This window comes from Parastagonospora nodorum, assembly GCF_000146915.1.
Source record: "Parastagonospora nodorum SN15 chromosome Unknown scaffold_33, whole genome shotgun sequence".
Taxonomy (NCBI): Eukaryota; Fungi; Ascomycota; class Dothideomycetes; order Pleosporales; family Phaeosphaeriaceae; genus Parastagonospora; species Parastagonospora nodorum.
Genome location: NW_001884581.1, coordinates 244,304 through 268,773, shown reverse-complemented (window position 1 = coordinate 268,773; position 24,470 = coordinate 244,304). Strand labels below are relative to the sequence as shown.

The 24,470-nt window shown below is 49.9% G+C and overlaps 12 protein-coding genes across 12 annotated transcripts; 6 read left to right on the top strand and 6 right to left on the bottom strand.

The window, feature by feature from the left end:
- Positions 1-831: 831 nt before the first annotated feature.
- On the bottom strand, positions 832-966 carry SNOG_14752 (hypothetical protein; the record flags this gene model as incomplete). The annotated part of the gene is made up of 2 exons (XM_001804882.1): positions 832-887; positions 918-966. The coding sequence occupies 2 exons, from the start codon at positions 964-966 to the stop codon at positions 832-834; spliced, it is 105 nt and encodes a 34-aa protein (XP_001804934.1).
- An 884-nt stretch (positions 967-1,850) lies between these two features.
- Positions 1,851-3,986, bottom strand: SNOG_14751 (hypothetical protein; the record flags this gene model as incomplete). The annotated part of the gene is made up of 1 exon (XM_001804881.1): positions 1,851-3,986. One exon carries the CDS (start codon positions 3,984-3,986, stop codon positions 1,851-1,853), a length of 2,136 nt encoding a protein of 711 aa, XP_001804933.1.
- Positions 3,987-4,031: 45 nt separating this feature from the next.
- On the top strand, positions 4,032-4,477 carry SNOG_14750 (hypothetical protein; the record flags this gene model as incomplete). Its single annotated transcript, XM_001804880.1, has 3 exons — positions 4,032-4,047; positions 4,194-4,257; positions 4,309-4,477. 3 exons carry the CDS (start codon positions 4,032-4,034, stop codon positions 4,475-4,477), a joined length of 249 nt encoding a protein of 82 aa, XP_001804932.1.
- A 585-nt stretch (positions 4,478-5,062) lies between these two features.
- SNOG_14749 (hypothetical protein) lies at positions 5,063-5,881 on the bottom strand (the record flags this gene model as incomplete). Its single annotated transcript, XM_001804879.1, has 1 exon — positions 5,063-5,881. One exon carries the CDS (start codon positions 5,879-5,881, stop codon positions 5,063-5,065), a length of 819 nt encoding a protein of 272 aa, XP_001804931.1.
- Positions 5,882-6,826: 945 nt separating this feature from the next.
- SNOG_14748 (hypothetical protein) lies at positions 6,827-7,549 on the bottom strand (the record flags this gene model as incomplete). The annotated part of the gene is made up of 1 exon (XM_001804878.1): positions 6,827-7,549. The coding sequence occupies one exon, from the start codon at positions 7,547-7,549 to the stop codon at positions 6,827-6,829; it is 723 nt and encodes a 240-aa protein (XP_001804930.1).
- A 581-nt stretch (positions 7,550-8,130) lies between these two features.
- SNOG_14747 (hypothetical protein) lies at positions 8,131-8,415 on the bottom strand (the record flags this gene model as incomplete). The annotated part of the gene is made up of 2 exons (XM_001804877.1): positions 8,131-8,274; positions 8,353-8,415. The coding sequence occupies 2 exons, from the start codon at positions 8,413-8,415 to the stop codon at positions 8,131-8,133; spliced, it is 207 nt and encodes a 68-aa protein (XP_001804929.1).
- A 2,023-nt stretch (positions 8,416-10,438) lies between these two features.
- Positions 10,439-11,764, top strand: SNOG_14746 (hypothetical protein; the record flags this gene model as incomplete). The annotated part of the gene is made up of 1 exon (XM_001804876.1): positions 10,439-11,764. The coding sequence occupies one exon, from the start codon at positions 10,439-10,441 to the stop codon at positions 11,762-11,764; it is 1,326 nt and encodes a 441-aa protein (XP_001804928.1).
- An 876-nt stretch (positions 11,765-12,640) lies between these two features.
- Positions 12,641-13,914, top strand: SNOG_14745 (hypothetical protein; the record flags this gene model as incomplete). The annotated part of the gene is made up of 3 exons (XM_001804875.1): positions 12,641-12,665; positions 12,921-13,082; positions 13,163-13,914. 3 exons carry the CDS (start codon positions 12,641-12,643, stop codon positions 13,912-13,914), a joined length of 939 nt encoding a protein of 312 aa, XP_001804927.1.
- Positions 13,915-14,524: 610 nt separating this feature from the next.
- Positions 14,525-15,014, bottom strand: SNOG_14744 (hypothetical protein; the record flags this gene model as incomplete). Its single annotated transcript, XM_001804874.1, has 3 exons — positions 14,525-14,650; positions 14,727-14,754; positions 14,779-15,014. 3 exons carry the CDS (start codon positions 15,012-15,014, stop codon positions 14,525-14,527), a joined length of 390 nt encoding a protein of 129 aa, XP_001804926.1.
- A 1,695-nt stretch (positions 15,015-16,709) lies between these two features.
- On the top strand, positions 16,710-19,822 carry SNOG_14743 (hypothetical protein; the record flags this gene model as incomplete). Its single annotated transcript, XM_001804873.1, has 4 exons — positions 16,710-17,970; positions 18,121-18,317; positions 18,380-19,306; positions 19,385-19,822. 4 exons carry the CDS (start codon positions 16,710-16,712, stop codon positions 19,820-19,822), a joined length of 2,823 nt encoding a protein of 940 aa, XP_001804925.1.
- A 374-nt stretch (positions 19,823-20,196) lies between these two features.
- SNOG_14742 (hypothetical protein) lies at positions 20,197-20,839 on the top strand (the record flags this gene model as incomplete). The annotated part of the gene is made up of 3 exons (XM_001804872.1): positions 20,197-20,371; positions 20,499-20,574; positions 20,797-20,839. 3 exons carry the CDS (start codon positions 20,197-20,199, stop codon positions 20,837-20,839), a joined length of 294 nt encoding a protein of 97 aa, XP_001804924.1.
- A 2,227-nt stretch (positions 20,840-23,066) lies between these two features.
- SNOG_14741 (hypothetical protein) lies at positions 23,067-23,754 on the top strand (the record flags this gene model as incomplete). The annotated part of the gene is made up of 2 exons (XM_001804871.1): positions 23,067-23,354; positions 23,494-23,754. The coding sequence occupies 2 exons, from the start codon at positions 23,067-23,069 to the stop codon at positions 23,752-23,754; spliced, it is 549 nt and encodes a 182-aa protein (XP_001804923.1).
- Between the last annotated feature and the right edge of the window lie 716 nt (positions 23,755-24,470).

Below are 24,470 nucleotides of genomic sequence, written 5' to 3'. Positions count from 1 at the left end.
CTGGCTTGTGATTTAGTACTATGAGAATGTCATCCAAGCCGGATTGCACTGCCACAATTTGAGCGTATTTTGATATCCACATTATAATCGCATTTGCAACGTACAGAGAAATAAAGACTTTACCGCCAGCCGTGACCTCGAAGGCGGACTGGGCTGGCCAGTCTTTCTAACAATGCCGCTCAGCCACACATCGACATCGCTATGGAACAGCCCTTGTAGTCTCAGCCAGCGGGTAGTTGGGGATGCACATGAATGTTGACAATGTTTAGCAAATGGCTATCATGGTGGATGTTCCGCTACCGAAGACTCCATCGGCGGAGTGCTTACATCTTCCGTGCTCATCAAAATCCCCATGACACGACTCCGTGTACCAATATCCCTCAACAACATCCGAGAAGTATCGTATGTGTGGCGGTCGGTACTGAATCTCATTGTGTGGATGCGAAATTCTCGTGGACAATAATGACAGCCTTTTACCGCCAGAAAAGGATCAATCAGCGGAGATGACTCATAGTAGAATATGAGGGGGGGATAGTTCTTGGACGACAGGTGTACGAAGCTTCCACCTCTCGAAGTGCATGCGGCGGAAGTTCAATGTGCGTTACGAGGCACGGCGAATGGAACGTTCAGCGAAAGACACATCACATGGCGGGTACCATAGACTTGACTACACACAATTTGCTTTGTAGATGCCAAATGAATTCGCATATTGGAAAAAGTTGCAAGCAGAACTTTTCTAGGATGTTGAATTTGCGGCTTTCTGGTTCAGCTGAGAAACAAGGTCAAGGCGGAACTTAGACAACGGATGTCTTAAGCTGGCAGGCCTACTATTCATCGAAGAGAGAAGAAAATTTTGATCAATAAGATGCCCTTGACGCTGAAGCAGCCTGTAAACTTCAAGCTGGCGGGAAACTTACATGACCGCATCTGCAGAAGAGATGTGTCGGGCGAAGTGCGCCCCTTCATTGTGACCGACAAGGTTCCCAGAGCTGAGGGAGAATTAAACATGATTTGAACACTGCAACAAAATTTCCAATCAGCCAAACTAATTCCTACATGGCGGAACGTTGTCCATGTGGAGGTGCTCAAATTTGTTTGTGTAGCCGCCACTCGACGTAATTCTAGCTGGTGTCAACATGTGGCAATTACATAACGCTGTCTTTTAAATCAGCCGCGACGGAGACGAGCGGCTGGTTCAGTAGACGAATTAGAAGTATCTAATGACATATTTATACTAGGATGGATGAACTACAACATACGGAGGAGATTACATAACAGCCGTGTGAAGCTTTAGTAGCTGAAATTTGTGACCTACCAATCAGCCTCAGTACGTATAGAATGAAATCAAGAGTGCGAGCTAGGATAAATTCCCCGCCCCAGCTAGGACGCAAGGCGGAAGTCTGAGCCAGCGTAGCTGCCGCCGGAACATAACTTGGTGCTGTAAGTAATAGTTTTTATATCAGCTTGAGAAATTGAGAAAGAGAGGAACGAAGATTTGCATGAGCATTAGTTAAGTATTTAGGAAATGCAAGTTACACATCATACAAGTCTTGTATTTTTTCTCGAGAGTTTTCTATTTAAATATGTCGCAAAGTCAGTAAGCAAATGAACAATTCCGAAACTCCTTTCCAGTATCAGAATCCCAATCCGAGATTTATCGACTCCCTAATCGAAAGAAGTAAATTAGAAAATGGCAATTTTCGACCCTGAAAGAGGTCGTTCAGGATCGATGCAAGTAATTTGTGACAAGGAAAAAGACTTTTCCACCAGATCAGCGAGCGATAGCTCCACCTGCAAACCCCAGTCAGCCAAGGCCGCGAAGCTATCAGATGCAGTTCACCACGGCTCTCCTAAGATTCCCTCGCGAGGAAATCTTCAAACGAACAAGGGACAGGCGATGTATCCTTCTCTTCGCCACCTGCTCCGTCATCTTCCTCGTCCTTCTCTAGCTTGATCTTCTTTTCATTCTGCTCAAAGGTTTCAGTTGCAGCCTTGCGCTTCTGGGATGCTTCACTTTGCTTCGCAATTCCTGTCGTCACCCTCTTCTTTGCTGCTTTCTGGTCCTGAGACTCCACTTTCCGACTCTTTGGCACTGAGCCTCCCAGATGAGTTATGAGTCGTTCAAGGCTACCACGGTTCCGAAACTCTTCTGCGTCTTCTCGAGTGAACCAGTGTGTTCTAGTGTCAAATGATTCAGGAATCTTTTCAGCACATTGCAAATCGTCAACGGTGTCCAGCATCTTGCCCAAGACTTTTTCCAGTTCTTCGTCGCCGAAACCAGTAAAGTCCCAGACCTCGCGCATACGTTCAGCATGGAATGTGACCAGCGACTTCTTGTCGTTCTTGTCGGAAGATTGCATTGGAATGACCCTACGGGCTGATCCAATATCCCACTTTCTGGACCCTCGATCGAATGTAACCTTGTATTTCGGTTTGCCTTTGTCATTTAGATTGAGCCAGCGATCGACATTGGCGAGGCTGAGCTTTGAGAGCGCACCCTCCCGGTATGCTTTGTCAATGTGCTGCGGTATGCCAATGTCTGTACGAGTGAATTCGCTCTCAGATTGCCAAACGGTCCGACCCATAAGTGTCAGTCGGCTGATGTTGTTGATTGGGCTGGCGAGGTTTTTCTTGGTGTCCAACACGTCACCTTCAGAGTTGATGCTCCACCCCCGACGAAGGATGTAGTAACGATTGCCTGGTGGAAGGTACGCGTTGACGGACAAAAACTTTTTGCTGTGCTGACACTCGTTGCAATTACGAACATCGTACGGGACGATGACAAGCCAACCAGTTCCGTGAGAAGTTGAGCAGTACTTTGCGGACTTCTCTTTGTAGAAGTTTTTCTCGGGCCCCTCTGACATACCTGCGTAGAAGATGGTGCCTGGCGGAAGAATGTAACCTTCTGACTCCCACATCTGCCGGCCCCAAAAACTTTGAAGTGTCCGCACGATGTCCTGCTCAGATGCCTCGAGGTACACGATGACTCCGTTCTTCGGATTGTCCCTCCAGGTCTGTTTCATATTGGAGTCTGCCTTCTTTTTTGGTGTAGGTTTTGCTGAAGGTGTTGTGGATGATGCTGTCTTGCTCTTGGCGCTCCGTGGCCCTTCTACTTCGACCTTGATGTTTCCAGCAGCCTGTGTTGTGTTCTGCTCCGCTGGAAATGGCAGACGGATGGGTGGCTTCGAAACCACAGCCCAATCTTCGTCATTGATTTGAGTGGTCAAAGGTGTGAGTCTGTCTGAAGCAGAGTGTTCCTCGATGTAGAGCTGATGCAGCTCTGCCTCAAATGCAGCAGGACCCGCCGTTCCGGTTGATTGTAAGGCCCGATGTACCAGTGCTCTCGAAATGTTGTATGATGGATGCTTCTTCTCGGTCATCATCTCGCCGAGTGAAGAGAGGCCGGAGCAAATGTCCTTGCTAGCCTTCTGCAGGTCTTGCGCGAGTTCATCGGGATACTTGATACCAGGAGGATTTGGATCAAATGATGCGCCACCATACAAACGTATCATATCTTGCCTCTTCGCAGGAATCTGTTGCAGTTGATGTATGGCTGATGCAAAGTGTGCTTCTGCCGAGAATATTGCTGTGTCAATCCGATCGGAGACATGGTCCTTGATCTTACTCAGCCACGCCAATTTCTCTGCTGCGATGTGCTGAGCGATGCTGTTTGCTTGCTCGTTTGAGAAATGGATGCCTTGAATGACGGTGTTCTCAACCACAGGCTGTGCGCTGGCGGTCTGCAGGGTGAGGGGAGACGCGCTTGAAGATGTTGCGGGTGTGACCGGATGTTGCGTCAAGTCGGTCTCACCTTGTGCACGAGGCGTGGAACCCCGATGCAAGACTAGTGCATCTTCACCCAGCTGTGCAGTTGCGTGTTGATTCGATGCATTGGCGATGTCGGTGGCTGCGCCAACGCCTGCGGTGGAGGTTGGCTCGATGCTTGACGCCTGGACCAATTCGGGGTCAGGCAATGACAGTGCCATGCCAATCGGCTCAAGCGCACTTCCTGATAAGGTGCTACTCACGCAATGAACTCGAGGTGCAGTCGATGTCGAGGATGCTTCACGCAGGTGCAGTCGCAATGATGTAGAGGTAGTAGGTTGTTGAAAACGATGGGAAGGTTTAAGATATAGTTTATTGATCGAAGAAGTCAGTCGCATGTTTATCAGCTGATTGACCTGGAGCCACAGGTAAGAGCGCGCAGTTGCCAGAATCTAGCGGTGAGAGCGCGCAGTTGCCAGAACCAGGCGCAAGGTAAGAGACAAGACAAATCCATATCATGGTACCGCAATACCAACCTTCAAGTGCGTACAGGCAGCTTGAATTCTTGCTCGGTCGCATCGATAGTTTGAGCAGTGAGGCGCCGTTCACGACGCTGCCAGGCAGTGGAGCCCCACTGAACGGCAGCAACAGCACTGGCTATGGAAAGCGAGATATCGCCGTTATGCCGCAGGATATCAAGAAGTGGTACTAGACTTATACCTATAGAGGTCATCAATAAATGGGTAATGGGGGCGGCAAGAAAGGTCATCGCGCATGGTTGATAAACTACTTCCATGGGTGACTAAAACACCCGGAAAAAAGTCGCGATAGCTATAATTCCATACAATTGAATAGTTCTATCAATTACAGCTTATTTGAGTATATCGTTGTGTCGCAAAGCATCAGTTCTACGAGGCGCGTTACCAAGCTCGGATGCGCGCTCTCACGTTGCGGAAAAAGCGAGATTTAGCAGCTTCAGAAAATCTATATGCAGGATGATGTTTCCTCCCTCTATGTAGACAGCTCTACTTAAGTCTGTCTTAAGAAAAGTTAGAAGACTTCCTAGAGGCATTCGCACGTTTTTTGAATTATTTTCTCTTTATTCTTAGACTATTGTCGCAGCCTAGCTGCATTAGCTATTTCTCGCTTCTTCTACAACTTGAGAGGCACGATTGCACATTTGGTGGGCCGGCCTATGTAGTACAGCATCCAAAACTAAGCTCCATCGTAGATACGATCTGGGCTGCTAGAACGCTGCCGATGCTAGAATAATGCTAAATGATTACTGCGTGATTTATCACCCTGCCACGTTCTCCACCTGTCTTCTTCCGTCACTACCCAGAACACCTTCATGCCTCTCAGCCTGCTTTTCCGTCACATCGCTAGCAAAGATCTTCGTGATCGCTTCAATCGTCGTGTTGCCACCACTAAACACAACCCCAATATTCCAGCCTTCATCCCCAGCCTCTTTCTCCACCATCTTCCTAAAGTCCTCATTGTACAATATCGTCGCTAACCCCACCACTGCGCTCGGCTCTACGAAACACTTCATCCGCTCCAGCACCAACTTCATCGCGTCTTTGATGTTTTGCTCCGTCACCGCATACAGCCCTTCAACGTATTTCTTGTCCGACACAATCTTCCACGTGTGTTCCCCAAGCGGCGTCCGAAGACCGTCCGCAATCGTAAGCGTCTTCACACTCGTCACCCGCTCGCCAGCCTCAACACCCCTCCTCGCATCATCGCCTCCTTCAAAACTAGGCTCTGCACCAAACACACGTATCGAAGTAGGTTCCAGCGCGATGGAAATGCCAGACAACATGCCTCCACCTCCACACGGCGCAATCACCGCATCCAATCCTGCTTTTCCCTTCCTACCCAGCTCCGCATCCGCAGCTAGTAATTCCTCCACCTCCTTCTCAATCTCAATCCCCATCGTGCCCTGGCCCAACATGATGTCCGGGTGATCATATGGCGGGACTAATATCGCGCCCGTCTCTCGCTGGACTTCCGCAACGACAGCCTCGCGCTCCACACTTGTGCTCCCGCTGAAATGCACATGTGCTTTTTGCGCCTGCGTGCCTGCAATCTTGCTCGGCGTCGAGATAGTCGGCATCACGATGTGTGCAGGGATGGAGAATGTGCGGGCTGCGAGGGAGAGGGCTTGTGCGTGGTTTCCTGTATCGTCACAGTCAGCTCTACCACATCCTCTTCTTTCTAGGAATAATACATACCACTACTATGCGTAACCACCCCTCGTCTCCTAACTTCCTCCACCCCAAGCTCCTCGATTAACCTCCCCACCGCATGAAACGCCCCGCGCACTTTGAACGCACCAATGCGCTGGAAATTCTCGGCTTTGAAGAACAGCCGGATAGTCGGGTTTGCAGGCGTTTGACCCGCCCATTGTGTTTTTTCCAGCGCTTGAGGTGTCTGCGGTGTCGATGCGAGGGTGGATAAGGTGGTGTTGGTTAGAATCGGTGTGCGGTGGATGTGTGGTTTGATGATTTCGTGGGCGCCGATGACGGAGGCGCGGGTTAGGGGGCGGGAAGAAGTGTTTTGAGACATTGCTGCGTGGCTGGAGAGAGATTTGTCGGGTTTCTGGGGCCCATTTTGTATAAGATGTTTTTTTGGTTGCATGAGATGACGGGATGGTGGGGGTGAGGGGGATGAGTCATGTGTATAGCCGATATGCTTCGGCATGAGTCTGAGCTGGATACATGATTACATGTCTGCTGATGAGGTGTTGTAAATGTCTGTACAGCCTCATGGAATGGTACATAGTAGATGTTGATGTGTATGCGTGTGTGAGGAGAGTCTCAGTAGGCATGTCTGGATACGGTAAAGAGAACCTGATATGCTAGCGAGGAGGATCTCAGTACGAATGTCCGCGCAATATGATTGGGACCTGATATGTCAGCCAGAAGGATCTCAGTGCATGAGGCAGGAAAGTGTCAGAAGAAACAAAAACAGAGTAGATTCCGAGGATATACAATCCTATATGCACCTAGACTTTTCAACGTCTAGTATCCGCCAACCACCGGCCAACCAACACACACCACTACTCCACCAAGGTCACTGCGATGACGCTCTTGAGCTCAGGGACCCATATGTGGGTCTTGAAGGTCGACAAATATCCCAAGGGCGACTGCTGCACAGTGATGGTGACCTTGCGGGCGCTAACCGCAAAAGCCGCAGCTGTCATGATGGCTAATGTAGCCATGTGGTTGCCGGAGCGAAAGTCCGGGATGATTTCCAGGTCAAGAACGTCGAGGTTGGAGAAGCCAGTGGTCGCATTGGTGAGGTTACGCAGCGAACGCGCACCCGGGCAATGCTGCATGAGTTCATTAACGGAGCCAAAGGGGTGAAGCATGAACCTGTCGCTACCAGGCTGAGCGATGTACATGAAGTCGTGTAGGGTGATGCTGACTTGTATGCGGCGGAGGAGGTGGCGGAAGGCGTGAGGAGGCAAGAAGGGTGCCACTGAGACGTCGGCAGCCCATCCCAAGTCGTTGCCGTTGTCAAAGACGAAGGTGTGACCCTGGTAGAAGGGCTTCATCATGACCATGGGCTGGGGCAAGCACCAGAGGCGAAACTTCTTGAATGCGCCAAGGCCGGTGAGGATGTCAAACCACTTCTTGTTCATGATCCGACCAGGCTTGTTGTACACGGGTATGACCATGATGGTGTAGGCCATGATCTCCATGGTGATGTCCATGGGTAGACGCTGCCACATGGGGCCCATAGGCTGGACCTCGTTGGGAATGATGTTGAAGTCGGACATGGTGAGATTGTCGAAGAGAAGTGAGAACTGATTCAGGAAAGAGTTACAAAGGTGGAATGGATCTGATGGAGACGTATGTTCGAGCTTCTGGAAGGATTTGCTGCCGAAAATAGATGTGAGGAGGTAATGAGCTCGAGGTTTGCTGAGGAAACCGGAGTAAAGGGGTGCGAGCAACCTCTTATGTACCTCACGAGCGGCGAAGCCTGCAGCGTCTGTACAGCTTCATCGCTCATATCGAAGATGAACGTGAACTGTAGATACTGCCATGCTCAATCTACGAGTCGGAAGCGGAGAGCAAGGTCGGTTCCTGGCTTCTCATTCGCCCGAAAGGCGTCACTTGGGTCCGTATAGTCCCGTGCACGAGGAGCGGTTTACTCAGCCACTGCGAAGACCGGTGTAACTTACCCCTTTTTGGCTTTAGTATCTTCATTCCTGGTGCCCATTGGCGCAGGGTATGACGCCTAAGTGATACAGACCCACTGCTGGAGACTTCCTGCCAGGAAGACAGCAGTTCACGGTGAACTCAAAGGCAGAGAGCAGGGAGGCGAGTAAAGCGGGTGAGTAGGAGCTTTGCTAAGCCTCTAGCTCGCGGCCAAAATCAGCTTGGACTCGGGGATCGAGATCTGCTTCTCCGTGTGAAGACCCAGGTCGAAACTCATCGAAGTGTGTGGTCTGAAACGTGAAAGAGCCCCGCGGAGACTGTGGGAAGCACCATATCGGCGGGGCTGTCCAGATGGTACATCTGATCCTCTGTAGATCCGTCTACAGGTACGAAAGCAGCCCAGCATACATCTGGCACATACAGGAGCCTCCCCAGTCTCTTCCACGTCTGCTGAAGCTTTACGTGGTGCCTGACGTTGTGTCATGACAACATGCGAAGAGCTTTGACCCCTCCATATGACCACCAATGAGGGTCGTCGTAAATCCAAAGACCGCGGACACGCCCGAATCAGCTACCGAACGACAACGACCCGAGACCCTTGCTCATACAGCGATGAAAGACGGATCATGCGGAGAGTGTGCGTGACGTGTACACAGGAAACACCAAGTAGTAGGACCACACAGCCGCCGATGAGTGTCGTCCTGATTCGAAAGACCTCACCTACGCCAGCCTCAACGACGACCGAACGACAACAACACCCGAGAGACTCGCTCGTACGCGTTGGAAGATGAAAGATGGACCAAGGCGAGCGGGGCGTACAGAAAAGAGAATGAACGCAGCTGTATGGGCGCTACAGGAGAGCCCGCGTGTAGTTGAGGACATAACACACTCCGATCCGCTCCATATAGGTAGCCCATAATTACGGATCAGCATGGTGCAGACCTGTGTCTCAGTTGACTGCAATGGGGAGATGTGTGCTTTGACAATGAAGTGAGACTATAAGGTATTAGTGATGAACACGAATGGAATGTCAGAGCGTCGGACATGATTAGAATGGTAAGCCGACACGGAAAGAGGTTAGAATGAGACATGAGATTGAACAAGGACTGCTGGAATGAAACACCTGGAAGGAATTAGTGTTGCACATATAAATGAATTTCCAGAGAGTCGGACAGCATGGTGGTTTCGCATAGACTAGACATTGCTAGATTCTGAATGTGGCGATTGCCTTTGTGGACATCTACATCTGCTAATGGACATCGAGCGCCGATTGGAAGATATAAGCACATCGGCTAGGCCTAGGGTCAAGAAGAGCGCAGTGATCGTGTCGATTGCGATCATGCAAGCGTGAAGGTGCCGGTGTTCCTACGTCGAATTAGTGAAGGTTCTCACGAACAAGAGCTAGATGTTGCACACGTTAGTGACACTGGTGAATTAGTACGCATTCAAGGGACAGCCAAAACTTCCTCAGGACGCCGCACAGCCATGGAGAGGAAGAAGCTGTGCGGTACCTGGGGCTGGTTCGATGGTGTTGTGTAGAGGAAGAAGGAAGAGGCAGCGATATCGATCGACGTGTTGTTGGGGTACGTGCGCTCACGTGGATCCGCCGACATCGTCGATCGGGAAAACCTGCCGACGGCCACCCATCCAATCTCACTCTCAGGAGAGAACCTGACTGCCAATGCTCGCCCACCCTGATCAATAGCATGATATGACCAAACGGTCGCGCGACAGTGTCATAGGCTCGTCGCATCCAGCGCCGTCTGAACGAAAAACTTCCCATGATGCTGATGGCACTGGAAGCCAGGAAGACGCGGATGGCTCGGTCTTGAAAAAACAGCGTTCTTTCATGGCCACTTTGGCCTGCGATGCTTGTCGCACGAGAAAGAGCCGATGTGACGAGGATCGCCCAAGATGTGGTAAGTCAATTGGCTAATCACTTGTAAAGTTACTCAGTACTAATATGGATCACAGGCTATTGCAAGGCTATGAACTTGGATTGTACTTATCAGACACGTACCACCAAAAAAGACCAATCTATGGCCGTTGCTATCAATGCTATTCGGAGGCTTGAGGCGAAAATCGAAGATCTGACGGCTGCTGTCACTGTTTCGAAACCCCCACAGTCGGCACCAGCGTCGCTACCATCGGTGGCGATAGTAGACCATCGTTCACCAATTTCAGTAGCCTCTCATCCCAGTCCAGTAAATCATACTCCTGGTTTCAATCCAACTGTTCCCCGTCATGACAGATCGAACATCCATGAGCTCGTCATGTCTCCTCAGGCTGTGGCAACTCCTGGTAGAAGTCCTCTCTCAATCCCAGATATACAAAGCAAAGTCGCGCTCTCTTTCAGTCAACACCGAGTCGCCATTTGGCCAGCGGTGAAGAATGTTCTACCCGTCGAATTCACCGCAGCACGCGCCGGACTTGCGGAGGATTACATTGTCGAGATAGAAAGCCAGCGGGCGTCTGTTCCGATGCATATCGATCGGCCCTACGGTACTATGCCAGAGTCATGGCTGATGAGCCTCCCACAGTCCGTCGTGAAAGGCCTCGCTGATGCTTATTTCGGCGTCTTCCATCGCAACACTCCGATACTCGACAAGTATTTCTTCTACTCAAGCACCCTAGGCAGAGCTACAGCAACTGAGTTTGGCTATGACATCGAAACGTGCCTTGTGCTGATCGTCCTTGCGCTTGGATGCCTGGCAGTGAAAGCCTACGAAGAAGGTGATTTCGCTCTTCCCTCCCGCATACTCTCGTCGAATCCAGGCTTCGTGCGCCCTGACTGGTACGAACTTACAGTGGATGAGACGCCAGGACTCACATTCTTCAATGAAGCCCGCAAGCGATTTGGCTTTATCATGTGCCAGAACGATCTTCAGGCTGGGCAGTTCTATATGCTGTCCACTCTGTACTATGCTCAGATTTTGCGACCACTAGACTCTTGGACGACTGTCAATCGTGCAGCTCTTTGCTGTATGACGACTCTGAGCCGATCAGAGACAATCGATTTCGATGAATGGGAAGGCGACATGTTCTCGCGACTCTTCTGGAACACGTTGATGTACGAAACAGTCATCACCCAAGAACTTGATCTCCTGCCACACAGTGGAATATTGGAGTATGAATCCAACGTACCGTTGCCCAAGTTCACAGCTTGCCCTCGTCCAAAGACATCCATAGCAGAATTGCTTACCGATGAGGACGACTCATTCTTCAACTTTCACTTTCTTGCACAAGCTGCCCATCGCATCATCCTTACCCGGGTCAAGCAGAGCCTGTACTTCTTCGTCAAGAAGGAGGCGTACCCTGGGGTGAGCATCACAGCCGAGATGCATCACCAGCTTGAGCAGTGGCGTGCAAACCTTCCTCCATCATTGCAGTTTTCCGACAACGAGAACGCAGACGACTCGCCCAGTCCCGCCCATGTCATCGCGAAAGCCATGTTGCGCAGCCGATATCTCGTGGCTAAGTTCCATATTGGAAGGCCTTTCCTATACAAAGCGTTGCATGCGCCGGCATTCACCAGCGACGCCGAATACAATGAGGTGCGGAAAGGTCTTCGTGGCGGAATGTATTGGCCAACAACTATGGGCTTGTGCACCCAAATGCTATCAGCTCTGCCCCTGAAGTTTGGCTGGTGTTGCCAGTGCTTTGGCCAGGTGCTACTTTTCCATGCCGTAGCAAGATCTCCAGACCAGAAGTTGAGAGATACTCTGCCAGATGGGTGGCAGGAGTGGGTACAAATCATGATGGCACTCATCGAGAGCTGTGCACGCGACAGTCCCGGGATAGCAAAAGATGCCGAGTTGCTTCGGTTGTTATAGAGGAGCACGTGGACTATCCGGCCATGACGAGCACCATGCCACGGTCCTCTGACAACAAGTAAGAGGCTCTTCGATGCTTGTTCAGATTAAATGTTTGGTCTGGACATATTTTCGACGTTATAGGCTCGGAAATATGGAATTCTAGCGGACTCCGAGTTGCATCAGAGACCACAAGCGAATCAGATGCCGCTGACTCCGCTAGCGCGCTTCTTCTGGGCTGGGCCAAGTCTTGTCGAACAACCACGTTTCAGATAGCCGTTCGCGTCAATTCAAAGATCAGCCCTACGTTTATGCGGTGTGGCTGCACACAAGGAATATGCGCAGATCCGTGCCGAGTCCCGGCGTGTCCAGTTCACAAACAGTCCTGCTGGTAACTTCGGCCAAATCAATACCTGACCACATTTCTGCGAAATCTAGAACAATGCCAGCCCTTGCGTAAAGCCGACAAGATGTCAAATCTCTGGGCAGCTTTGTCTGTTTTGGTGCATTTTGAGGCCGGACGCCTTACTGCAAGTGTCAGAAAGTTGAGGCTAGCCCCCCACGTCCCCTGCCTGCACGCGACGATCATCTACGGCTGACAGTGGACTCAGCCACTGCCACAGAACACCACGACTCCCTACGCTCGTTGACTCCTTTCCGTCTTCCCTTTTGCGTTTCGCACTTTTTTCGCAACGCTTTTAATCTTCTTCCTCACGGCGGTATTGTTGGGTAACGTTCTATTGTCAGAGACTCTGGCCACCCTTTCCGCGCGCTCCGTCGAACTTTCGGTCAACCAGGGCAGGCACGCAACCTCCGCTGGGCCTTTGTAAAGACTCAGAACACATTTTGGAGACACGCAGGAGAATGGGAGAATACTCGTACCACTCCTTAGCCACCATGGGGCCCCAGGGCCGGTGGCGGCGTGTGCTGCTCATTGCCATGATCCCCATGGCTATTGCGTTGGTTTACTACAGCTTTCCGCATGGCTATATGCCAAGCAAGCTCGCAACTCAAACGTACGGTACAGGGAATCATGCGCGGGACTCTGATTGACTGATTGACAGATATCCACAAACTCAGAACGTAACGATAGATCCCGAAGATCTCACGATGCCTACGATAATAAAAGCCCTTTATGGCCCCATATTACATCCGGTCGATGCGGCCAATTTCACAGACGAGGACGGCGACGTATACCGCCTGGCCAACGAGCCCAAGTTTAAGGAGAAGCTGGGCAAGAAGGTGCTTATACTGGACATTGACAGTCGTCCGTTGAAGGGCGAGGGGCAGCTCATGAATACGGAGCTTAAGTGGAAGGGCATGCGACCGCTTTCTGCGGGTATGCTAAGTCATTACATGTTTGGTACGACACTGGGCGCTGAGTCAATGGAAACCAAGGAAAGACTAACGTTCTGACAGCGCAAATCCACGGCTATGACTACAAATTCATCCGCGCCCCTGACTACGCCGACCGCTGGGGCACCTGGGTCAAGGTGCCCATGATGAAGGAAGCGCTCAAAACGCACGATTACATTGTCTTTATGGACTCGGATGTCATGTTCCACTACCCGCATCTCCCGCTCGAGTGGCTCATGAACTACTGGAACATGACCGACGACACTCTCGCCATGATGTCCATTGACCCCAACGAGCCGCAGAACTACGACGAGAAGGGCAATCGGTACTTGAACACTGGTTTTGTCATCGCCCGACAGAGCAAGCGTACACAGGAGATGTACAAGGCATGGGCGGAATGTCCCTCTGAGAAACGCTACCCCGGCTGTGCAAGGTGGAAGCTCGACTGGGCGCACGAGCAAGCAGCATTTGGAAACTACCTGCGCTACGATTTCAACCGACCCGAGGACATCCGCGTCCTGCCCTGCGTGGAGGCAAACGGCGCACCCGAAGCCGCCAACCGTGGTGGTTGCAAGGGTGTCTTTGTTCGACATTTCTGGGTTGACAAAGGTCTCGTTGCTAAAAATCTTGCGGATCAGGTCATGCAATACTTTTTGCCAAGGCTGCATCAGTTGTACCTTTCAACATCCGCTGAGCACATCGTTGATGCAAAGGGCTACAGGCTCGAAGGCGCGGATCTCATTGAAATGACTGAGGCTGAGAAGGAAGCCTTGGAGAAAGAGGCAGGAAAGAACCAGAAAGACGAGGGATTCTAGGAGATCTTCGTTTTCAAGGTTGACACGTCTTTGGACAGTCTTCGGCGGCAAGCTATGCACTCTTGGGGTGGTGGCTGTCTCGATCTGCTAGGCTGTCGCTGAGTTTCTAAGCAACACTCACCCGGTGGTCTGATCTGCGACTCTTTCTCGAAGCCGATTACACAACGATCGACACAGACGGACGTATGGCGTCAAAGATTGAAGTGGGCATCCCAGCAGCCACAGTCTATGCAACAGAACCGCTCGCCGCTTGCTATTTCATTGTTACATACTAGGGCCGGAGTACAGGCGTATTGCAGTTCCACGTTTTGGGCGTCTATCGGAAGAGGGTCTACAAGGAGGGGGAGAAATTATGAGCTAGATTTTCTGCGGCACGAAGTTCGAGCAATCAATACCATCATCTCAATTACTTCACTAGGTTGGGCTACAGTCCTTTCCTTCCTCCCTTCTTTCATCGGCGGTGTGCTGGTGTACCGGTTTATTTCCCAACGTCAAAGACCTTTCTAACTTCAGTGGGCAATGCATCACACACGCACGACGGCTCACAGACTGCGCAGACCCAACTCAAAAAGCCAAAAGGACGTAGTACTCCTTGACTACAACCAATCGATTACGGTCTTGATAGTGCAATTGCGGCGGTGACGCTGCTATCGGCACCCACGATCAACCGGCTGAGTGCATCGGGGTGGAGGGCTTCCACCGCTTCCTCCCAGAGCTTCACGAACGGCCGCCAAAGCTATTCCCCCATCGAGTAAAAACCCGTTCTTACTCAATTGGAGAGGGAGTCAAAAGTTCTGATTAGCGCGACTCACCAAAGTGCCAGATAACGGACGGACCGGACTGGATCATTAAGCTTGGCTGTACCGGAGATGGATGGCAATGCAAGCTACACTCAAGTTGCGAGCAAAGAGACTTATCTTGGGCTTATCATCTCCCCAACGCATAGCTCCTAGCTCGATGTTTCGATCAATAAGAAAGGAAGCTCCGAGGCCAGGATATTGATGCGAGGAGTACTTGCAGTCAACATTCGTACAGGTAGCAAGGTAGACCTTCTCGGAAGTGCACATGACGGTAGCGGAGTCACTAACGGCTTGTTCCATTGCGATTGAAGGATAAATCTACCACTGGTGGCGAAACAGAAGCAGAGATCATCGTGCCAGGCGGCTTTGATCCGTCTTGAGGCTGGAACGGTGGGTCTTCATCGTTGTTAGCCTAATCGGTCCGGGACGGGACGCCAACGAACAGTTCCTACGCTTGCGGGACCTGTAGGATTGACAGCTGTTGCCTGAAATGTTGGGAGTAATCATGGTACTACATCTGAAAAGACGTTCACTTCCATGAAAGTATGTCGATCGTTCTTGGGGAACCGCGCAGTTTGAACGTACCGGGAAACTCCGAAGTTCTTACACACCACTTCGACTCTGTTGTGGCACTACATCACACAACGACTTTGCCGGAGATCATTACAAAATCTGCCCTGCTTGAAGAATCTGAAGTGCCGCGGTGCTGCAGGCGGCATTAGTGGTGTTATCCCTGCAGCCTCGCCCAATCAATTAAGCGCCCAGAAATGGGGCTGAAACTCTGTGGAGCCGCAACGCTAGGTTCCTGTCAGTCGAAAAGGCAGACGCGCCCTACCGTCGGCAATCGAGGTTCATCAGCAGCTCTATACATTATCGACTGTGGTGGCTTGCAAGTTTTGCCTTGTCACGGGATCTCCTGTTGTCCATCCAGTTTGATGTTGTTTGCCGCGAGTCCTGTACCACATGCCTTTTTTTCCGTTTCAGAAACGCAAGGCAGGGCCCGTCGCCTCACCAGTCCAGTATCAACAGAACGACAAAGGGCCGATATTTACCACACTTACCCTCGATGATGATTCTACAAGACGGGCGCAACCTACAGACTTCTTTCAACGACCAGCAAAACAGCCTTTACTGTCTCAACAAAGCTTGGAGTACCGAGGTCATGATGGAAGTGAACAGTCATCCCCAACCAAGCCTTGGAGGCCTCTTATGCTTCGCCGCTGGGTGCTCGTCCTTTTCTCGCTTGTATTTGCGCTACTCGTCATGACTTTAGAGATCATCTTGAAAGTGTCGTCGGACCGCGATGGCTTTGCATCCACAGAGTCTGATCTCTACTACGTTTACACCTATGGCCCGACTGCAGGTAAATGACTGTCTTGTCCGCTGTTGGTACTCGACTAACCAATCCAATAGTGCTCACCATCATTGCTGCATTCTGGACTCAGGTCGAGTATCGCACAAGGCAAATGCAACCATGGGAAGAAATGGCAAAGGGGCCACAGTCCGTCGCAAACAGTCTCCTCCTGGATTACATATCGCCAAATCCCGTTTTGGCCTTCATTCGTTCTTGCAAGAACCGCCATCTACCTGTTACTTTGACGCTATTCGCCTCCTTTCTGCTCAAGGTCTTGATCGTTATTTCTACAGGCGTGTTTACGCGGCGACTAGTACTACTTCCGCAACCACTCCCAATAAGTCCGATGGAGCAATTCCAGTTTTCTGGCCACAATGCGTCCAAGGTTGATGACGTTGCCGGGCTTGCCTCTGTTGGACCTCTTCTCAATGAGATTGATTATCTCCCCGGGACTAATGCCGAATACGCGGTGGAGCTGTTTCGCTCATCAAACCAAGTTCAAGGTAAATACTTCAGCTTTCAGCCCTTATCTCCCAAAGCGTTACACAATACTCGCAAAAGAACCATCATTTAGCCTCTCGAGCTACATCGCGCGACAGAATGAGCGCTTTGCTAACCAATGTACAGTGGATAACTACAATATGACCGGTGAAAGCAAGATCTTGAGAACGGACCTTGAGTGTGAGCCAGCAACTATCGATCGTAACGTCACAGTGTATTGCCCTGATTATACGGGCTGTACCACTGCATACAACATCCTGCGAGTGCACAACAACGACTGTCACATGTCTGCATTTCCCAATGACAACACCAGTTTTGTGGTAGACAACCGCACGCCATTTGGAAGATGGTACGGTGGTGTCTTACCTGGTACATGTGATGGCCCAGTCGAAGACACGAATCGAGATCGTTTGGTGGTCTTTGTCCTCCATAAAGTGGTTGGGCCGCAAATCACCAACAGCACCGCCCTGTTCTGCAAACCCTCTGTTCAGCTCCAGCAGAGTACGATAACGATGGATCAGAATGGGGTATTGATCAACGTCGAGAATGGCACTGCCTTGCCAACCCCGGCTGGACTGACGTCCTTTATCTCCGATGCGGTACTCAACACAGTGGAGCAACTGGATAACAATTTCCTTGCCGAGCTGGCACGCAAATATCCAATCAGGCCACAGAATCTTGATTTCGCTAACGTCTTTGCTGGACTAATTATGAGAACCATGGACTCGAACGATATGCAAAACTTTTGGGATAGCGAGAAGATGTCTCGCGGCGCACAGAAAATCTTCACGAGCGTTGCTGCTCAAGTTGCGAAACGATATCTCCTCGTGACAAAGCCTGATGCCTCCGCGACAAAATCCACCGGCAAGGCAACTTACAGACAGGAGCGCTTGTTTGTTCGAAGGTCTACGATGAGAGCCATGGAGGCGCTGTTTTGTGCTTTGGTCCTGCTATGTCTTTATCTAGGTTTGCGTCCCGTGCGTCGAACAACACCGCAGGATCCAGCTTCCATCGCTCGACTTGCTTCTATGCTCTCACAAAGCGAGAATCTCAACTTACTAATGAGCAATGCTGGATTCGTCTCTTTGGAAAGCATCGAAAGCTTGTTGTCAGGAAAGTATGGCCTTGTGTACGCAGAGGACTTCGTCCAGCACGCGAGCAGGCCGCAGTTCATGATTGAGAGCTGCGACACCGATATCTCGAAGCCTATATCAGTTACTGCGAAGCCATGGCAGCCAATTTCTGCTATGTGGATCTCTCGGATCGCATTACTCGTAGTTCCTTTGGGCATAGTTGTGGCTCTGGAGGTCTTGTTTCGTCAGTCTGAGCGCAACCATGGTCTACTCGACGTTTCATCAAGCAAGTGGACACAATACGGTTCGAGCTTCGTTCCAGCTTTAGGTAAGTCATTCCGTTCCGCCTTTGTGATAGCAGCCGACAAAATTCTTCACCATTGCGCTGCTATCATCGAACGGGCATTTTGCAGTCCGTGTATCTTGCCTGCTGTCTGTTGAACATCCTTTGGACACACGCTGATATAAAATTTCCTAGTCATGGTCATGATAAAGCTGCAATTTTCCGGCTCTGATTTTGATCTTCATCTAATTGATCCTTATGTACAACTCAAGAAAGGGTTTGCAAGGGCCAAGACGAGTGTCTTGGACAAGACTATCTACACATGGAAGGCAGATGCCGTGTGGACAGCCTTCGTTAACGGACGCATCGCGGTCGGTGCTTCGACATTCAGCGTTAGTTAATCTGGGCAGACCAGACTCCTCATTTTGCAGAACTAGTGCTGAAGTTCCCCTAGGTTGTTGTCGCTTCATTCCTGACGATAGCCGTGTCAGGCTTGTATAATACGGTGCCTATGGCGCGTCAAGAATTCACGAACGTCACTCGTTTGGATAGCTTCTACGATCCGGCAAGTATGCTTTCGGGTCTCAACGCAACATTCAACTACACCACAGCTCTGAGTGCGCGCTTGGTTGTCTACGACCAGATGGTCAGTTCGCAATGGACTTCCGAATCGTATGTCCTGCCGAATTTGACATCAACAGCCGAGACAACCGAGACAGCAAACAACGTGTCATCCATCACCGTGGACTTACCAGTGAGACGAGGTGCCCTCACATGTCGAGTTGTTCCGCAAGATCAGCTCGTCATATCCTATGAATGGTTCAAGAAAATGAACCAAACTGGTGCTGACATGAATTGGCCAATGCTGAATCAATATAATTGTACTGGTAGCACAACCAATGGGGTACCAACGGTGTCAGTATCGAATCCTGGAGATGGTCCGTTTGGGGAATGGTCAAATTTCGACTTTGACTATTCCAACCGATCCTCCCCGTACAACGACCGCCCGTGCCCTACGTCATATGGACTCTACGGAACATGGCAAGGCAAAAAGGCGAAGGAGCTCAATGTTGTACTTTGCTGGAGTTCTGTCCAGGAATTGCAGGCCTCGGCACGGTTCTCAATGCCTGGATGGAGGTTACGATCCCTGCAGGCGGATGAACAAACGGTGCGGAACATATCTGCCACTCCGGATACACAGCTGGACATGGCTAGCAGAGTATTCGGTGGTTCAAAAGGCAACGTATCGACGTCCTTGGATAATGTTTTCACTGCCTTCCTTCGTAACTCGACGACGAATACGATGGAAACTAGCCTTCTACAACTTGAGAACTGGGACAAGTTGTATGCGCGCATGAACAGTGTTTATGGTAGAGCTGCGGTACGTCAAAAATTCTTCTCGGAACGGGCCTAGAGACTCACCTATGCCATTAATGGATCTTGAACTGACAACAAGCAGGCCCAGATAATGTCCCGTGAAGGACGCTTCACCAATCTCACGTCCACCAGCACCACAATACCCGCACAACAAACATCCTACTCGACCCACCGCCTCAGACAAAAACTCGTCTCCACCCGTGTCTTGCAAGGCCTGCTAATCGCCATGATCGTCTGCGCACTCATATCTCTTCTCACCATCGACCTCAGAAATGTCTTGCCCAAGAATCCGTGCAGCATCGCCGCTCAAGCTAGTCTGGTAGCAGGCAGTCAGATGATGAAGGACCTGCCCACTGAAGCGCAGTGGATGAGCGATAAAGAGTTCGAGAAGCTGTTCGAGGGTGGAAGGTATCGGATGGGATGGAGTGGAGAAGGAGAGGAGGAGAGGTTTGGCATCGATGCTGATGCGAGACCTCGAGTACAGGAGGAGACGGGGTGGAAGAAGTGGCTGTGGAGATGATCGGGGAAGCCAGTATATTCCTTGAATGTCGCCAATAGCAACTGGTCTTGACCTATACATTACTTATCTTCGGCTGTGACATGCAAGTTCGTGAATACACGCTTGGTGACTGAAGGGCAGTGACACATGGGATTAGGGTCACACATTCATTAACTCTAAGGCATATAAAGCATACTTCGCTGCGTCAGCAGAAGATCTGGCATCGCATACGACTCACTCATAACTTCATATATCGATACATAGCCCCGGTGGCATACCACACTCTCGGCAAACCGCTCCTACTACACCACAGCAACATCAGAACCATCACTTCTCTCGACAACCGAGAGAAACCTGCTCGCCAACACTAGGACTCCACAACACACGGCTTCGCCATGTGTCAAGGTCCACATATGCGCGTAGAGGATGGCCACAGTCCTGGCCACGCCGCCATTCTTGCGCATAACGCCCAGCCTCGCAGGAACCCTGGATACAATATGCAAGCAAACTTTGCTGCCCCTCCAGGTCAACAGCAACGTCAGACTAGCGATCGGGGCCAGCAAAACCGGCGTAAGAGCAATGGATGTTGTGTCATCATGTGAAAGGGAAGGTGTTTAGTCGTTCACAATGGCAAACTTGCGTGGGAGCAGGATGTATTTCAGCAGATAGATAGCAATTCATCGGTGAGTACATATAGAAATACAACTTTGGTCTGTCGAGTACTATGCCCATGAGAGCCGTCGAATCGGCCCTCGTGCTGTTGACAATGAGATGTACGTTATTGTAATATACCGCACCAGGAGCTCTTTGCCTTGCTGTCTGTAAAATACGTGTAGCCTGGACTACCTCGTGAGAACGCATCGAAAAGAGGTAGTTGGCATCAACTGCGTTCTTGGAATCACAAGTATTGGTGTGAGTCTTGAATAGTGCAAATTTTCCCGACTGCACTAAACCATTGTTTGATTCATATTGTGACTACACTTATGCGAATGCAGTATTCATAAATGTCTGCGCCACAAGTTGGATTCACTTGCCTGAGGTTACTGTCACAGTGCTGTTGTCACATCCTGACTCTATGCACGCAATGGGAATATATAAACTCTGGTTCAAACTTCTACACCGAACCAGAAATTGCAGGCATTATAAGAAATACCTGACCTCAATCTTAAACTGCAGGCATTTTGAGTCCAATGAGTGAGCTTCCTGACACATACCACCGCTCTCAACATCAAGGATAGGAATATTGCTACAGCGTTCATCTTCCTTTTCCCAAAGTGCATCCCGGAGCATTTCAACAGTTCGCCTTTCACTTTTGCGATACTTGCCTAAGAGCTCGTAGGTAGCAGCATAATCCAGGATATCCAGCAACAGGTATTGACAATCTTCAGATAGTGGAAGTATATCAGCAATATAGGAAACACATACCGACTTCCGAACCCAAGTGCACTTTGAACATCTGCGCCGAAGCTTAATAAATCTAAAGCTCACTGTCTGCACTCACACAATCTCAATCCACAGATCGTCCGAAGAAAGAGAGGGCGAGCGTTGGTAGATCACTGCAACCATGTTAAACACATATCAGCCAAGCCAGTCAAGACGCCGAGTGGCTGGTCGAGATTTAACCCAAAAACAGAGGACAGAGCGAGAGAAGGAAGCTAAGGCGACAGGACGACCCTGGTATGATAAGAGTCAGTATAGGCCAGAACCACCGAAGAAGGAAAAGAAGGGAAAGAAGAACACTAAATGCATTGTCATGTAGGGAGAAGCAGTCATTTAAGTGGTGTTTGAGATAACTTAATTTATTGGTGCAGGGTGAATATAAATGCATTGTCAGATGAAAAGGTTATTGTGTGACGAAACGGTGAAAGTAGACATTGATGATTCAACGAAAGTTTGAATAATGCAAAACTAGAGATGGACATGATATAAGCTCTGAATCTCTACATATCTGTCAGTCTTGAGTAGTTGGCTGAGATGCCATCTCTATGGCGCGATTTATAGCAATTATAATACAGACGGGACGTCTGACGGCGTTTGTGCATACTCTTTCCACTAAATGCAGCTTATAGAATGAATGCGAGCCCGCATCATGACAATCTTAGTAGATAATTACTCAACACATCCTCGTCAGCATGCTCTATTGGGCGGTTTTTACCGACATTGAGACTTTTAAACCAAATACAGAACTCGCAAAGGAACTAGAAATTGCCGACAAAGAACCAACTCCAAGGCCTTGGAGATACATAACAAAGTGCACAAAGCCACAGAATATCTTATTGTAGCAGCCCGTTCCAGGTAGAATCCGGACAGAACAAAGCGCTACATATGGTACATAAGCGTCTGCAAACCTGTCGAAGTTCCTGAACTATCAGCATCTGATACTTTTAAAACAGAAGAAACGCGATAAGCCTGTATACCTGAAGGTGAAGTCAAAATCCACCATAAAAATTCGTAGTGATCGAGGATCGCGAATTGTTGGACTGCCAGCATAATCAACAAGCAAAAGTGTGTCTGCATTGAGATAAAGAACGATGCCGACCACGCACAGGGATTCGCCTTGGGAACGAGCGCAAACTGTTCCTAAGGACTTGAAGTACCCTTCACAAACCCCAATGGGTAGTGGACAGATGCAAACTGCTCCAAGTTCCACGAGAACAGGTGGGCCAGGGAACCAGAAACGTTATACTACTCCGAATGAGCGGGCAGATGCCCGTGCACGCGAATGGGAAGAAGCTGAAAAGGCTAAGAAGGAAAAGGGTTGTTGCTGTTGTATGTAATAAACATAACTTGGGTCAACGACGACGGGAGGAAGTTGACGGATGTTAGCAAGTGTTCTGAGTGTTAGGACATAACATAAGCTGATATGAGAAGGCTGAGTCAAATGTAGCTTTGGTTCCAGAGTTGACTTCCAGAAAACAACACGCCAAACGTACTTGCCCACTGAAACGTGTGGTGGGCTGGACTTTTGACAAGTGTGTGGAATAGCATTCTAGGTTCATTTGTTTCAATACTTAGCATATCTGTAGCAGACCTGGTTCGCGGACTCGTTATTTGACAAAACACTCATAGCTGCACTGAAGTCTTGAGAGTACATCAAAATAATTTTGCTTTTCATGTGTGCTCGAGTGCGCCGCTGATTAGGTATGGTCCCCGTAGGAACCCTAACTTATTAGCGTGCTCCACCTCTTGGTACCGAGAGAATCCTTCTCCACACATCATATATGAAGACAACAGAATTTTGCATTTAAATCTATACTAAATCACAATGTCTCCAACCAGCCTCTTCTCCAAGAACGCCCAGACTCTCAAGGCCATCTTACCACCGCAAGTAATGCTCAAACACTCATTTCAGAGCCCTCTATTACCAACCGTTTCACACCTCGAGTCCCTCCCGTCAGCCATAACATTACAAATCTTCTCCCTACTCCCGCCGTCAACATTAGCAATCCTATCCCTCACCAGCCACACACTGCGCCGCAAAGTCTCGAAACCCGAAGATCCTTTTTTTGTACTGAACAAGAAGGGAAATGAGTACGAGCGCGCGAAGCTCCTAGTAACTGCATTTGACAAATTTTATCCCGAGCACTTAATATGTTATGCGTGTGGCGTATTTCATGCGCGCTGGACGATTGAGATTACAAAGTGGAGGAAAAAATGCCGGAAACTGCCAGCAGTTACATGCAAATATGCAGGAAGCTACTCTGTGTCTACATTTCAGTCGCATGGAAGAAATTTTCCTTGGCTGGCTGTCCACGAGACGATGCGAAGTCACCGGCACTTTCCCCATCATGGTTCCAAGAAGTTGCATTTCACCAGTGAGACGCCAACGGGATGGCGTTGGTGGAACGATTCCTCGACAACTTTTGTCCACGACCGACTATTGCTCAGAGACAGATGGTATCAGCTGGTCACTTTGCAAGAAGACTCTCAACAGCTGTGGCATGATAAAATAGACTTGTTCTGCCCACATGCTGGGGAAATATTCAATGGTCTGCACATAAAGGAAGCGTTTCACGGTGCCATCAATCATGTGCGCAAGCCCGAGAATATACATCGCGGTTTCACGTACAAACGTCACAGGTGTCCGCTCTGCCCAACCGATATCACGATCGATATTGAACCTTACTCGCACTTCGACGGTCAATTCAATTGGACTAAGGCACTTCCTTGCCCTCCTGTACGCGAATACGTCCTGTCCTTCTCGCGCTATGTTGATTTCGGTGCGTGCATAGCTCCCGATGAAGAGGAGTGGCTTGCGCTAACAACGTGGATTAAAAAACCATTATTGGCGAATTACATTCGCCCTGGGTGGCCAGGACACATACCAGCACCAGGATTGGCTACGAGGCCCATACTTGACTTAAGATGGATGGAGTCGATATCCTTGAGATTTAGGAGGTACGCTGGATTGCGGAAGTTGAAGGAGTGTGTGGGGATAGATGAGCAGTTGAGTACTCCGCCTCCATATCAGGAGTGTACCTGTCAGGTACACTGTCCTCGTTTTACGACTGGCAGGATGGGGCAATGAAGGTACACAAAAGGACCTGACAACAAATTACCCGTACATAATATGGAACTTGTGGAATCGGCTTAAGAAACTTGATACTCCTGGGTTCGATTGTTCGATTCCTTGTCACTGTGTCTAATTCGTGATGCATGCCACGACCCA